Source organism: Phocoena phocoena, chromosome 8 (genome assembly GCF_963924675.1).
Source record: "Phocoena phocoena chromosome 8, mPhoPho1.1, whole genome shotgun sequence".
Classification (NCBI taxonomy): domain Eukaryota; kingdom Metazoa; phylum Chordata; class Mammalia; order Artiodactyla; family Phocoenidae; genus Phocoena; species Phocoena phocoena.
The window spans coordinates 74,963,157-74,978,338 of NC_089226.1; the positions used below are offsets into that span (position 1 = coordinate 74,963,157).

The 15,182-nt window shown below is 37.8% G+C and overlaps 2 protein-coding genes across 4 annotated transcripts in view; both read left to right on the plus strand.

The window, feature by feature from the left end:
• Positions 1–15,182, plus strand: part of NELL1 (neural EGFL like 1) — an 876,133-nt gene that overhangs the window by 582,462 nt on the left and 278,489 nt on the right. The gene's annotated exons all lie outside the window — the stretch shown is intronic.
• Positions 3,849–5,009, plus strand: LOC136126422 (isocitrate dehydrogenase [NAD] subunit gamma, mitochondrial-like). Its single transcript, XM_065881538.1, is given in 3 exon segments — positions 3,849–4,081; positions 4,083–4,321; positions 4,324–5,009. Coding segments are annotated over 3 exon segments (1,158 nt in total).

Here is a 15,182-nt window from a genome sequence, read left to right on the forward strand (position 1 = left end):
AAGAAATATTAAGAATTTGAGCAGAAATCAATGAAATTGAAAAGAAAAAAATCAATAGACAAAAATCAATGAAACCAAAAGCTAATTCTTTGAAAACTTCAATAAAATTGATAAGCCTCTAGTCAAGCTAACAAAAAAAAAAAAAAGAAAAAAAGGACATAAATTACTACTGTCTGCAAAGAGGGACATCACTATAGATCCTATGGGCATTAAAAAGATAATAAAAGAATACTAAGAACAACTTTTCACTAACAAATTTGATAACCTAGGTGAAATGGACTAATTCCTTGACAAAACACACGAGAAGAAACAGACAATCTGAAGAGGCCCATATATATTTTTAAAACTGACTCAACAATTAATAACCTTCCAAAATGGAAATCCCCAGTCCCAGTTGTGTTCACTGGTGAATTCTACCACACTCTTGAGGAAGAAATTATACCAGTTCCCTATAATATATTTCAGAAGACACAAGCAAGAGGAATACTTTATAACTTAGTCTATGAAACCAACATTACCCTGGTAACAAAAGCAGACAAAGGCATTACAGGAAAAGAAAACTACAGACCAGTATCTCTCATGAACATAGGTACAAAACTTCTTAACAAAATATTAGCAAATTGAATCCAACAATGTATAAAAAGACTTATACACCATAATCAAGTGATATTTATCCCAGTTATGCAGGGCTGTTTCAACATTCAAAAATCAATTAATGTAATCCATCACTTCAACAGGCTAAAAAAGAAAAATCACATGATCCTATCAATAGATGCAAAAAAACATTTGACAAAATTCAACACCCATTCATTATACAAAGCTCTCGGTAAACTAGAAGTAGAGGAAAAACTGCATCAACTTGATAAAGAATACCTACAAATAATCTACAGCTAACATCATACTTCATGATGAGAAACACAAAACTCTTCCAGTAATATCAGGTACAAGGCAAGGATGTCCCCTTTTACCACTCCTTTGCAGTATTACCCTGGAATTTCCAGCGAATACTATAGTACAAGAAAAGGAAATAAAAAGTATACAGATGGAAAAGGAAGAAATAAAACTGTCTTCATTTTCAGATGACAATATCATCAATGTAGAAACCCTGAAAGAATCAACAGAAAAACCTCCTGGAACTAATAAGTGATTACAGCAAGATTGCAGGTTACTAGGTTAATATACAAAAGTCAATTGCTTTCTTACACACCAGTTTTCAATTAAAAACACAGTATCATTTACATTAACATTTCCAAAATGAAATACTTAGGTATAAATGTTAACAACATATATATAAGATCTATATGAGGAAAACTATGAAACTCTGATGAATGAAATTAAAGAAGTACTAAATAAATTGAGAGACATTCCATATTGATGGATGGGAAAACTTAATATTGTTAAGTTTCCAAGATATCAACTCTTTCCAAGATTCAATGCAAACGTAATCAAAATACCAGAAAGTTATTTTGTAGATATTGATAAACTGATTCCAAAGCTTGTATGTAGAAGCCAAAGACCCAGAATAGCCAACACAACATTGAAGGAGAAGAACAAAGCTGGAGGACTGACAGTTTTTGACTTCAAGACTTACTGTGAAGCTACACTAATCAAGACACTGTGGTGTTGGCAAAAGAACAGATGAATAAACCAATGGAAGATAATAGCCCAGAAACAGACCCATGTAAGTAGTTAATTGATCTTTGGCAAAGGAGCAAATGCAGCACAATGGAATAAAGAGAGTCTTTTCAACAAATGGTGTTGGAAAAACTGGACATCAACATATACAAAAAATTAATCTAGGCACAGGCCTCAAACACTTCACCAAATTTAACTTAAAATGGACCATAGGCTTCTATGTACGATGAAACACTACAAAACTTCTAGGAGAAAATCTGTTATAGATGACCTTGGGTATGGTGATGACTTTTTAGATACAACACCAAAGACTGGATCGATGAAAGAAATAATAAACTAGACGTCACTAAAATTAAAATCTTCTGCTCTGCAAAAAGACTTTGTCAAGAGAATGGGAAGACAAGCCACAGATTGGGAGAAATTATTTTTAAAAGGCACATCTGATAAAGAACTGTTATCTAAAGTACAAAGAGCCCTTAAAACTCAACAGTAAGAAAACAAATAACTTGATTTTAAAAATTGGCAAAAACCTTAACAGATATCTCATCAAAGAAGATATACAGATGGCAAATAAGCATATGAAAAGATGTTACACATCATATGTCATCAGAGAAATGAAAATTAAAACAACGAGATACCACTACAAACCTATTAGAATGGCCAAAATCTGGAACACTGACAGCACCAATGCTGGCAAGGATATGGAACAGCAGGAATTCTCATTCATTGCTGGTGGGAATGCAAAATGGTACAGCCACTTTGGAAGACAGTTTAGCAGTTTCTGACAAAACTGAGCATACTTTTACCATAAGATTCAGCAACTCTGCTCCTTGCTATTCACCCTCATGAGCTGAAAACATAATGTCCACACAAAATTTGCACGTGGATGTTTATAGTAGCTTTGTTCATCATTCACAAAACTTGGGAACAACCAAGACGTGCTTCAGTAGGTGAATAGATAAACTGTGGTACATCTAGACAATGGAATTTTATTCAGTGCAAAAAAGAAATGCATTACAGAGCCATGAAAAAACATGGAGGAAATTCTAATGCATATTACTAAGTCAAAGAAGCCAATCTGAAAAGGTTACAGAGTGTATGATCCCAATTATACAACATTCCAGGAAATGCACAACTCTGGAGACTCTAAGGAGATAGGTGGTTACCAGTGGTTGCAGAGAGGGAGGCATGAAGAGACAAAGCAGAGAGGATTTTTAGGGCTATGAAACTACTGTATATGAATCTACTAGATGATATATGTCATACATTTCTCTAAACTCAGAATTTGCAACATGAAGAGTGAACCCTAATTTAAACAATGGATTTTAGGTGATAATGAGGTGTCACTGTAGTGTCATCAGTTGTAACAAATGTACCACTCTGTGTAGGATCTTGATAGCTGGGGAGACTGTGCCTTTGTAGAGGCAAGGAAATCTTTTTTTGGGGCATTACTTTCAAGTTTAATTGTTAAATGACTGAGAAAAATTGGTAGAAGTTGATGGACTATAAAACAAATGTAATAAAGATAAATAATATCAATAGAAAGTTCTCTGTAATCAAGAACTAAATTGTTACCAAAACAAATTTCAGATCCCATCAATAGCTTTAATTAATTAAAACAACTGTAATTGAAGTTATAAATAGGCCCTTGGATTGTTTCCTAATATAATTAATGGAGAATAATAAATTGTTTGAACTTATTAGAAAAAGATTTAAATTTCTGACAGACCTGACATGAGTGCTAATCCCAGTGAAGGAAACATATTACTTGGGAGAAGGTATTAACAATGGTGTGCTGGTACTTGCTTAATAGCTCGCTTTCTGGGAAAAAAAATAAACAGAAAGGCCGATTTGTAGTTTTGAGGCAAGGAAATCTTTGTATGGGAAATCTCTATACCTGCCATTCAATTTTTCTGTGAACCTAAAAGTTATAAAATATGAAGTCTATTTTTAAGTATGTCATATGGGTACATTGAATGTGCTTAATGAATTGTCCAATTCCAAAGTGTATTTTCTACTCTAACACATCTCCTTGTGACTAGTACTCTGTCTCTCACTACAGTAGAATATCTGTCCAAAATAGAGTACAAGGAAGGAGAGACAACTGTGACCGAGGCAAGAATTTTGGATCTAGAACTCCACCAAAAGAAGCCAGCTCAAGCCAAGAGGAAAAGCACATATTTTTACATAAATTAAATCTCTACTTATGGATCATGGCACTGAAGATGCTGACAGCTGCCAGGTGCTCTGTGAAGGCCATGTTCCCACCAACTATTCTAGGCCACTCTTGGGAGATTTTCCTTGGCCATGAGACCTCACTGAGGAGCTTCTCTTTTAAACACAACATTCCTCCAGCAGCTAAGTATGGTGGGTGGCATACTGTGACTATGATTCCTGGGGATGGCATTGGACCTGAACTTATGCTGTGCAACAAGAATGTGTTCAGACGTGTGTGTGCCCGTGGACTTTGAGGAAGTGCAGATTACCTCCACTTCTAGTGAAGAGGAAGAAGTTCACAGTGCCATCATGGCAGTCCATCAAAACCACGTGGCCTTGAAGGGTAACTTTGAAACTGACTACAACCTACCACCATCTCACAAATCACAAAACAGTGTGTTTCGCAGTACTCTAGATCTCTATGTCAGCGTCATTCGTTTTAAGAGTCTACTAGGTGTGGAAACTAGGCACAAGACATAGACATCTTAGTTGTTCGGGAAAGCACAGAGGGTGAATACAGCAACCTGGAGCATGAGAGTGTGAAAAGAGTGATAGCCTTAAAGATCACTCCTAAGGCCAGGCTTTTGCATGTTGCTGAATATGCTTTCCAGCTGGCCCAGCAGATAGGGTGTGAAAAAGTGACGGCTGTGTACAAGGCCAACATCATGAAACTGGGAGATGGCCTCTTCCTCCAGTGCTGTAGGGAGGTGGCATCCTGCTATCCTCAGCTCATTTTTGAGGGCATGATTGTGGATAACACCACCATGCAGCTGGTATCCTGGCCCCAGCAGTTTGATGTCATGGTGATGCCCAGTCTTTATGGCAACATTGTCAATAACGTCTGCACAGAGTTGGTTGGGGGAGCAGGCCTTGTGCCTAGTTCCAACAATGGCCACATATATGCGGTGTTTGAAATGGCCTCAAGGCAATCAGGCAAGACTATAACCAATAAAAATGTGGCCAACCCTACTGCCATGCTGCTGGCAAGTTGTATCATTCTGGATTACCTCAAGTTCCATTCCTCTGCCACCTCCATTCGTATTGCAGTCTTGGCATCCATGGAGGACAAAGACATCCAAACTCCAGACATTGGAGGCCAGGGTACCACATCGGATGTCATTCAGAATATCATAGATGACATCAGTGTTGCCAATTAAACAGTCAGTGCATTAGAGGCTGAGCTAGCCTTCAAATTCCTTCCTGTCCCACACTTTACATTACTCTACCCAGTCAGAAAGCCCAGCCAGCTTGGCTAATGTGGACTCTAGAATAAACTAGCTCCTGTTCCAACTCAGAAGAGGTAGGGGGAGGGAATCAAGTCTGATTTTTTTCTATTAAATTTGAATGCCATAAACATTGATGGTTTAAATTAGCCATACCTATTTTGTCGTCTATGTATTGAGGAATTCTTCTCTATTTTAATCCACAATTCACACTTTTCTATGAGATGATGCAGTGAATAAATCAAAGTTGTTCGTAGAGTCCTGGGCCTTTTCCAGAACCTGGCACACTGATTTTCTCTTATCTGGGTCATTAAAATTGTGCAAACCAGCCTGCAAAGGAGGCTGGCTTCTCTCTAGAGGTTGTTAATGAGTTAATTGGTTCAATAAAATTTGCCTACAAAATATACATTGTCATTTTAATAATAAATAAGGTACCATAAAGCTGAGCTAGTTCAGAATGCTTCCACTCCCTCCTAGATATCCTGTCTTTTCCCCTGGTCTTGTTTAGGTGAGGAAGGAATTTTTGCCGGTGTAATTTTTCACACATGGGATTCTCTGAGTACCGCAGCACTCCTGCAGAGGGGGTTCTTGCATTCCTTCCTTGAGCCTCTAAGCTCAAGAGTCTAGACATTATATACCCAGTTAACAGGCACTGGACCCATGACTCTTTGCTATACAAATAAAACCATGGACTGTAAACTCCATGCTCACTGCTTTACAATCTTCCATGGTTTACTTTCTTTTAATCTCTCTTTCAAAGAGAGAATGTACATAAGAAAATGAAAAACACTGAGCTCGTTTGAATGTTTACTGTCATTTTATTATAATATATTTTATTTACAGTAATTCTAAGGTCATAGGTGGGAGAAACGCAAACAAAAATGATAATTTTATTAGTGCTGGGAAATATTTATTACTCAAGTAGGAAATAAAAGCAATGACTATAAAAATTTACAGTAGTTTTATCGGCAGGAATAGCTTGCAGATAGAAGGGAGATTGAAAAAAATAGTAAATCCTTAATAATTTTGGAAACCTCTGCGTCTCAGCTATAACCCTTGGATCCTACCATAGTTCTTGGGCCATAAGTTAAAGACATTGGACTTAGACCTGAAAAAGTCCTTATGGTTTCCAAAAGACTCTGTCTTACATTGCCTTAATCTCACCTATCCTCGTTATGTATAATGTCAGGGCTCAGGGTTTGGAAAACCAAACGCTGGTTTGAGGGGATTTAATTTGAGGAGGAAATGTCTACCTTCAACCCTATCTAGAGGTCTTTCTTGAAGAACAAGGCAAGCAGGGAGAAGTCAGTTATAAAATAATGATGGTATTCCTTTTATTGGACACTAAACATGTCATTGGCCATGGCTGCCACTGACCTGTATGGTACTTTCCTCTGGGCAGATAGAGACCTGGAACCAGAGGACATGGTTTGATGAGTGGAGAAGGGATGGATTTTTGGCTTGAAGTCCCCCTACCTCCAATGCTACATGAACCTGTACTACCTTAACCCACTCTCCCCACTCTGTACCCCTTTCTCTCATGGCTAGGGAAATTTACTCACCGCACAGCCAGCCCAACTGCAGACAGTAGCCCAACTGTTGGCTTTTATCTGCCAATGGGAATTTATGCTGATAGGTACATTTGAGCTGAAGTTTCCCCTCTTTGTTAAAGATGACTGTTTCCAAAATCTTCCCATAGTTTTTGGGCCAGACTGCTGTGATGGCACCTAATACACCACAGTGGAATTTTCCATTTATCAGTATTTGATATTCCCACTTAGCTATGAACATCTCTAGGGCAAATACCGTGTATTCTTTTTCCTTGTCCTCTGTATCCCCTAACATAATGACTGGTACATACAAAATAAGTAATATGTTTATTGAATCAACCAAAAAATGAATGATATGGGTGACACTGCCTAACTTTTCTTATATGTAATATGAGATAATAACTGTACCTACCTCACAGCGTTGTTGGGAAAATAGAGCAAGAAAATACACGTAAAGGTGGTAGCGCTGTGCCTGTCCAATGGTTAGTGCTTGGTGTAGTTTAAAAATTATTATTTTCATTAGTATCCATTATATACCATTCTAAAAGCTAGTTCTGAGGAGAACTGGGAAATGCTATTAATTCATTACTGTCTTTGGAATTTACTGGATAAGTTACTTTACCTATTATTCTATTATGGGTTTGTAACTGACTTTCAACTAGGGTAGCAAACCATACCTGCTTATTCATCAAGTCCCCTTATCTCTCTCCTTTTTATTTCTTGAATCCAGCCATCTCTCTTCTTTCTCACTTACCTCTCCTTTCTCATTAGGCTTTCTCATCTTTGGTGACTTCCCAGTCTCTGTTCCTTCTCTACCTTGTGTCCTGCCTATAGTTTAGCCCACTTAAATCTATTTCTACAGTGCACTCAGCCTGAACTTTCTAAAAGGGAAATAGGATCATGTCACTTCCTTACCTAACACTTCTCATTGAACAGCTTTCCTTTGGCCTTGAAAGAAAGTCAACTGAGCACAGCATGAAAGACCTTCCATATTCTGATCTCTGCTTCCTTCTCCAGGTTCACCATTTCTACCCCCTCTCCCCACCCCAATAACAACACAAAGTGTCACAAGAGAGTGCAAGCAGAGCTCATTGTCAAAGAGCCATGTATTCTTTCTAGTTCAGGCCTTTGTATGTGGTCTTGCTTCTTCTCCCCTTGAGGAGATGATTTCCTTGTCATCTAGAGGACTAGATGTAATTGTCACCACCTTTGGGAAGCCTTCCTTGACTAGCTCTTTCCATTCCCTGCTGAGATTGAAGGGAGGAACTGCCAGTTCCCCCAGAGTCCTCTGTGTATCCTATTTAGTGTTTTTCTCTCCAGTTGTCGTTACATGCTTTCCTTCCCATCAACCTTACTATACAATGTGTTCCTTGGCAACAGGGACAATTGAGTCATCGATCACTATAGCATCAGCACCTAGGACAAGGACAAGCTCTTAGCGTATGCTCATTCTAAATATTAATGGAAGGAAGATAGGAAGGAAGGTCAAAGGAAGGAAGAAAAGAATGGACTGAATTCCCAGGTAGGAGTGGAGGATTGGAAGAACTAATCTATTGCAAAATTCTCCTGTTTGGCTCCAGTGTATGAACCTTTACAAGATTGCTTCTCTCTAGAGAGCACTAAAGCCCTCAAGGCCATAAAATGGGTAGTTGGCAGGCCGCCTCTGTTTCTTGAGAAGATTTCTGTATTATTGTTACATGATTTTTATCTTAGGTTTGTCAGTTTATTCTGCTTTGTTTAAAGCTAAATTCTGCTATCAATAAATATCAATACAAAGTTGGACAGCTACACGGTATCACTCCGTAAATATCTTTCCTCACCACCATCTTCATAGATTTGGTTTTCTAGAAGGATGTTTTAACATTCTTACTTCAGCTTTCTGGTATTCAAAATCTTGTTAGGGGGCATCTATGAATTTTGGGGAAAACAATGAATCTGTTTAAAAGTTCAACAGGGAAGATTCCTCTAAGAATCAGGAAAACCTGTGTTTTTCACCATGAATTTGTGCCCTTCTTGTACTAGATAATGTGAGGTATTTAATCAATAGAAAGTTTCCCTCATTGCCTTGCCTAGTAGCAGACACAGGAAAAAGCCTTCAGCAATTTTTTCTTCTCTGAAATTTTCTCTTGTCATTCTATTACTTGATTTTGCTCTATTAATTTCATTTTCTTATATTTTGTTTTACTGTAAGCCACTTAAATCACAATTAAGGAACACAAAAGGAGAACTGGGGTCTTCACCTTTTCCTTCTTTTCCTTCATTCTAGTTCATTTTCAACATTGGCATCAGAAAAATCTCCTTAAAGCAGTGTTCAGATTGCCATTACTCTGTTCCCTCAATTTGTAATGTATTCAAAACCCTCCATAGTTTTAGCTCACACTGTCTTTCCACTCTTAGAGGTTCCAATTTTCCTAGATAATGTTCCAGGCAATAAAGGTACCTTCATTTACCTAATTACAGCCTTATCTTTTCCTTCTATGTAATGTAATTCCTCTCATTAAGGAATTTCCCGGTTGAGTCTCTCTGCCTGTTACAAGTCTACCCATTATTCAAGGTTCCAAAAGTACTTCCTTTACGAGAAGGTTTCTGATTACCCCCATCCAGATATACTCCCCTTATCCTCTCTGAATACACAAAACCCTTTTATTGGACTTTTGAACTCGTTCATTTCACATTTTGTCTTGTATTAATTTTTTATCTACTTGACTTGAGCCTTAATATATTATATGCTCCTTGAGGACAGGGATATTTTAGCCCATGTTCTGGATCTTGTATTACTCAGTATAGTGCATTGTATGTAGTAGGTACTAATTAAATACATACCAAATTGGATTGAAGATAATGATGATTTTAGCTAATAAATTTTTTGTTTCTTATGTGCCATACATAATTCTTCATGTTTTGCATGAAGAATTTTATTTAATTCTCATATTAGATGAGAATTTTATTTAATTCTCAGATGATTATTATTGTATTCCCAATTTTGTAGATGAGAAAACTGAGGCATGTAGAGGTTAAATAATTGGTCTAAGGTCACACAATTAACAGGCGGTGAAGCCTGAGTTCCAGTTCTGGCACTGTGGCTCTAGAACCCAGGTGTTTAAATGGTCATGAGGGTTTGTACATGGTGAATTTCTCATACTCTTATATGAAAGTGGATTAGGTTTCACCAATAGATCTCTGTTCATTATACCACAGCTATCTCCTAATATAATCTATAGGAAAAGTTATTGCTAACGTTTTTTGAACCCTTAATATTGTGTTAGGTACTGTCCTAGATGGTTTACGTATATTAACTCATTTAATCTTCTTATGAGTCAATTATATTGACAAAGAAACCGAAACACAGAAAAGGTAACTGACTTGCTCAAGGTCAATCAGATTGTAAATAGTGGAGCCAGGATTAAAATCAAGCCAGTGGCACCAGGGTCTAACCACTATTACTAAACTGCTTCCCCACATTTTAGGTGGTCTAGATAGCCCAGGATGAGAAAGGCAGAATATCTAATCGGGAGAATAGTGCCGGAATCAAGCATCACATGTTGAACATGGTAAATCAAATAGTCGAACTGCTTCTTTGTAGTAATGGCAGATAAAAAAGACAAAACATGGAAAAGAAATAATGTGCTGTTGAAACAAGAGAATAAAATAATGATAGGAAGTGGAAAAGCAATGCTGAATTTTGCAAACAGGAGAATTTTGAATAAATTTATCCAGTTCTGGCTCATTACAGAGGTTGCAAGAAACTGACAGTATTACTGGGGGCTCAGCTGGGAATATGTAAAATGTCTGCGGGAAGCTGTTACAGAGCTAGAAATTTTTTGAAGGGAGACACTTGGTTCTTGGAGTTTGTCTGACAACTTGCATAACCTTGGGACTCAATGCGGTAAAGTCTTCTTCACATTGAAATGAATTTGCTGACATGGGAAGCTACATATATTGCATTTGTGATTGCTCTAAGAAATGCAAGGAAAAGAGAAAAGAGATACATTGAAAATGGAAAACAAAAATGAATCAACTTCGCAAAGTAATTTAAAAATTGGAATATCTTGTTACCAATTTTGCAAATGCTTAAAAACCAACACAGCCTGAGTAAAAACAGTGTCTACCGAGAAAGACACTAGTCTGGGCTTTCATCTGCTTAAGCATCTGGTTTGCTAGAGCTAACGCCAAATTTAGTTCATGCCAAATAGATGTAAATGAATGGTTGTTGCCACAAGGGAGAAAGAAAATACTGTGTATGTTCAAGTACAAGGTATTTCCCCCTTTTTTATCCCTCAGAAAAAAAGAATTCCCTTAAATTCAAATCCTTATAATGTTCTTATATTAACAGGTGTTCTGTCAGTTCTTTGATTTTGAGTGGCAAAGTATTTGGAGTAGGGAAGAACAGGACATTAGCTATGCCAGTTTGGGGCTTTTATAGAAATTGTCTGTAGAATAAATTTTTAAAGGAGGCAAAAAAAAAAAAAAAATCCCTCAACAAAAATGAGTCATTATTCCTGGGAGCATGTTGTCATAATTGCAAGTATTGAGTGTCATTATATATGTGCCTTTTAAAAATCACTTAATGACAAATTTCAGGTTTTGGTCACACTGTGGAGATCACATATATTTACCTACTAGACAAATGGGGAAATAAATCCTAATATTATACAATTGGATTCTTGTGACTTTGCTTGAGATTTCCAATGAAAGCGTCAAATACAGATTCAAAAAGTCCTTTATCTCAAACAACTTAGACAGATGGGATGATGATAGGTTTGGAAAACTTTAGAGAACTTGAAAAATGACTCTGGGTTGGGGAAGACCTTGAGGTCAAGATTCATGGGAAGAGATTAAATGAAATTATTTCAATGTCATGGTAAAGGAAAAAGTAATAATTCTAAATTAATCTATTATTTAATATCACCTATTAAATAATGCATTCAAAACGACTATGTGTAATAACTGAATCCATAAATCAAATAGTATGCATAGATAGTTATCTCATTAATGTGTCCCTCAGAGTTATTCAACTTTGCCCAGAATATTTTTTCTTCCTGTTTTCTGTTTTAGATCTTATCACTGATAAAAAAGGAATCATTTTCCTTATATTTGGAGTTGCTTCCTATTTAGGCATTTACATTATCTCCTAAATGGAACATGAGAAATGAGAAAAATGAAAGAAAATAGATTTTGAAGTTATTGTGCAGAAATCTATAATAGCAAAGGAAGAAGTCGAGATTTCTGGAAATATTAGTAGTATTGTGGAAAGAAATGCAAAGGAATTTCACATGAAATAATATTTAACTATTTAAGGCTGTGGCTGGAGCCATACCTAGGGTACTTCATCTAGGTTTGATTTTTCAGATTGATAAAAGATGTAATTTCTGTGAAAAATCATGGTGTCACAAATCAACTATATGCCAAATACCAGAAAAAGATGTTGGAAAGCCTGGTTTATAAATAATGTGTTTACTCCATGGTAAGAAAAGTCTCTGGGATTGATCCTTTTCAAGGTATTCATGTTGTGATGGAATTAGGTTATTTGGATGCCAATTTTATTCTTACCAGCAGCAAGGTACTTGTTGCACAGTAACTTCATCCATCTGTTCTTTCAGTTGTTCACTTGTTCCTCAGTGTTGTTTGCCCTCCATTGAACACTTGCTTTGAGCTGGGTGCTGTGCAAACCGCTGAGGGTACAGCTTGCCTATCAATGTCCTTTCTCTCCAGGATCCCTTGGGGCTGAGGGAATCAGCAATCATCCAGGAATTACAGTCATACCTTGTTTTATTGTTCGTCACTTTATTGTGTTTTTAACAACATCAAGCAAGTCTGTTGACACCATTTTTCCAACAGCATTTGTTCACTTCGTGTCTCTGTATCATTTTGGTAAAATTCTTGCAATATTTCAAACGTTTTTATTAGTATATTTGTTATGGTGATCTGTGATCAGTGACCTTTGATGTCATGATTGCAAAAAGATTACAACTTGCTGACAGATCAGATGGTGGTCAGCATTTTTTAGCAATAAATTTTTTTTCATCAAGGTATGTACCTTGTGTTTTTAGACATAATGCTATGGTATACTTCATAAACTACAGTATGGTGTAAACATAAATTTTATATGCACTGAGAAACCAAAACATTTGTGAGACTCGCTTCATTGCAATTTTTGCCTTATTGTGGTGGTCTGGAACCGAACCTGCAGTATCTCTGAGGTACGAAATGGAGTGTGATAAGTATTGTAATAGAGGTATAAGCAAGGTGCCATGAGAGCACAGAAGAGGAGAAATCAGAAATCTTCCCAGAGTAAGTTGTGCCTCTATGGGGGAGAGAGGGAGAGAGAGAGAGAGAGAGAGAGAGAGAGAAAGAAAAAGAAAGGAGAAGTAGGAGACAGAAGGGGAGGACCCTGACTGGGAGAGCTCTTAATACCATCACAAGCCACTTATCTGCCCATTACCTGATACAGCTTTTACTCTTAACTCCCATCCTTTCTTATTTTGCATGTAATTACTGTTGAACTCATTTTACCTACAAAACCTTGCCCTAATGATGTTTATCTAAAAGGTGAGAGTTTCAAGGTTAAAGGGGAGCATCTGATTTTTCTGTGAAGTGATTTTTTTGGAATGAACTCTTTACATTGATTAGTGAACCTGATTAGACGCCTCATCGTAGTTGACTCTAATTCTTGTGATTAGGAAGATTTATTATTTTTCTTCAGCTCCTTCTCAGCCCAATGCTGCTCTTCAAAGCCTTTCTGGTTTTTTTCATGGTCTTCTATCAGTATCTCTGTGAGCACGGTTCATCATTTTGTTCTTTCCAGCACCCTTGTTTCCTTCATCTCTCTCAGATGCCTCCTTGGTAGTGGACTAGATCTCTAGAAACGTGTCATCTTTTCTTCCGTGGTGGTCAGCTCCAGAGTGAACTCCCTGCTCCGATACCATTTTGATTGCTCACTCCTTCTGCAAATGGCCTTGCATTTCGTTTGACATTGTATCTGTTGCCCTCCTCAGTCATCTTTCATTCTAATGGCAGTGGCATCATCTACTCCCCTGTTGGCCCTGAGAAGCTGCCCATAGGCTAGGCTCTGCCTGGGGTCTGTCGTAGTTGCACATCCCTCTCCTCTGTCATGGTAGCAAAAGGCATGCCCATGGCTCGAACATTCACCACACTCCTCTGGTTCAGGTAAATAAACAAACCACCACAACAGCATTTCCAGTGAGAATAACCTTATCACTCTTCCACCTGATATTTTCATCTTCTTTTTCCAAGAAGCCACCTTTATACGAAAAAGATTGTCAAACTCTTGATCTTCTCCGGTGAGCCTATTTCATGTCTGTTTAGAGCACTCCAGAAATGGGCAGCTGAGGGTATTAGCATGACTTGGCCATGGTTATTGTTTTCCTCCAGATTGACAAATGCTTTTTGTAGAATCCGGCTGAATTTCTTTGGAAAAGAGCTTAAAACGCACAGGAGGAGGAAAGTACTTCTCTCAGGATCCCTGCTGAGCTGGTAACAGTCTATGCGAAGTCATCTATTTAAACAGAAATAAACATGCCTTGGGATTCCAGGAGTCTATTTTCAGCTTTATTAAGCTGTTTTCAGGTTTATTAAGAAATCTGTGTTTAATTTTTCCAAACATCTTCAGTGTTGTTCATTTAGCTTTTCTCTGTGTGTAGATCAGTTAGAACCCTTGATGAGAACGCAGACTTGGAATTCTGCCCCTTATGGAAACACAATGTGTTCAGAGAAGAATAAAGAACCTGGAAGACTTTTGAGGGCCTAGGCAGAAACTTGTACTTAACTGGCTTTTCGTGGGGAAAAGTATTCCTGGTCAGATGTTGCCTGTGCCTGGGTCCTGGAAGATTTCACTGTTGGGTATTTTTTTCCTTTTAAAAGGTCCCTCGGATTTATACAGCTTGGTCACCTGTAATAAGTCATACACTGCTCTAGGCCAGGGTCAGCTCTCTCTCTCTGTGTGTGTGTGTGTGTGTGTGTGTGTGTGTGTGTGTGTGTGTGAGATAGTAAATATTGTAGTTTTTGTGGGCCACGTGGTCTCTGTTACAAGTATTCAATGCTGTCATTTTAAAGCAACGGGAGCCACAGACAATAAACGTGACTGGGCTCTAATAAGACTTTACTTATGGACACTGCAATTTAAACTTCGCATAATTTCCATGTCATGTAATATGACCCTGATATCATAGGACTTTCATTTGCCAGAAGGGAAATTAGGCAGTGAGCCTGAAAACACAAATAATGAAAATTATGTCAAGTTCTAAGGGAGGAAGAAAGAAAACAAAACAAGGGTACTGTAACTGAGAGCAACTGGTGGTTGAAGGACTGAGGATGTGGGTTGCTTGAGCTAATCAGGGAAGGCTTTTCTGAGGTGGCATCTGAGCTTATCTCTGAATGATGCCTGAGAGACGTGAACATCTCGTGCAAGTAGCAGGAACAGGGAAGGGAAAGCACTGAGTCAGGCAGAGCTCTGGGCATTTGAAGAAGCAAGACGACTGGTTTCGCTGGAGAGGACATTGCCTGGCCCTCCTCTTTCCCTTCTGCAATGAGAGAGGGA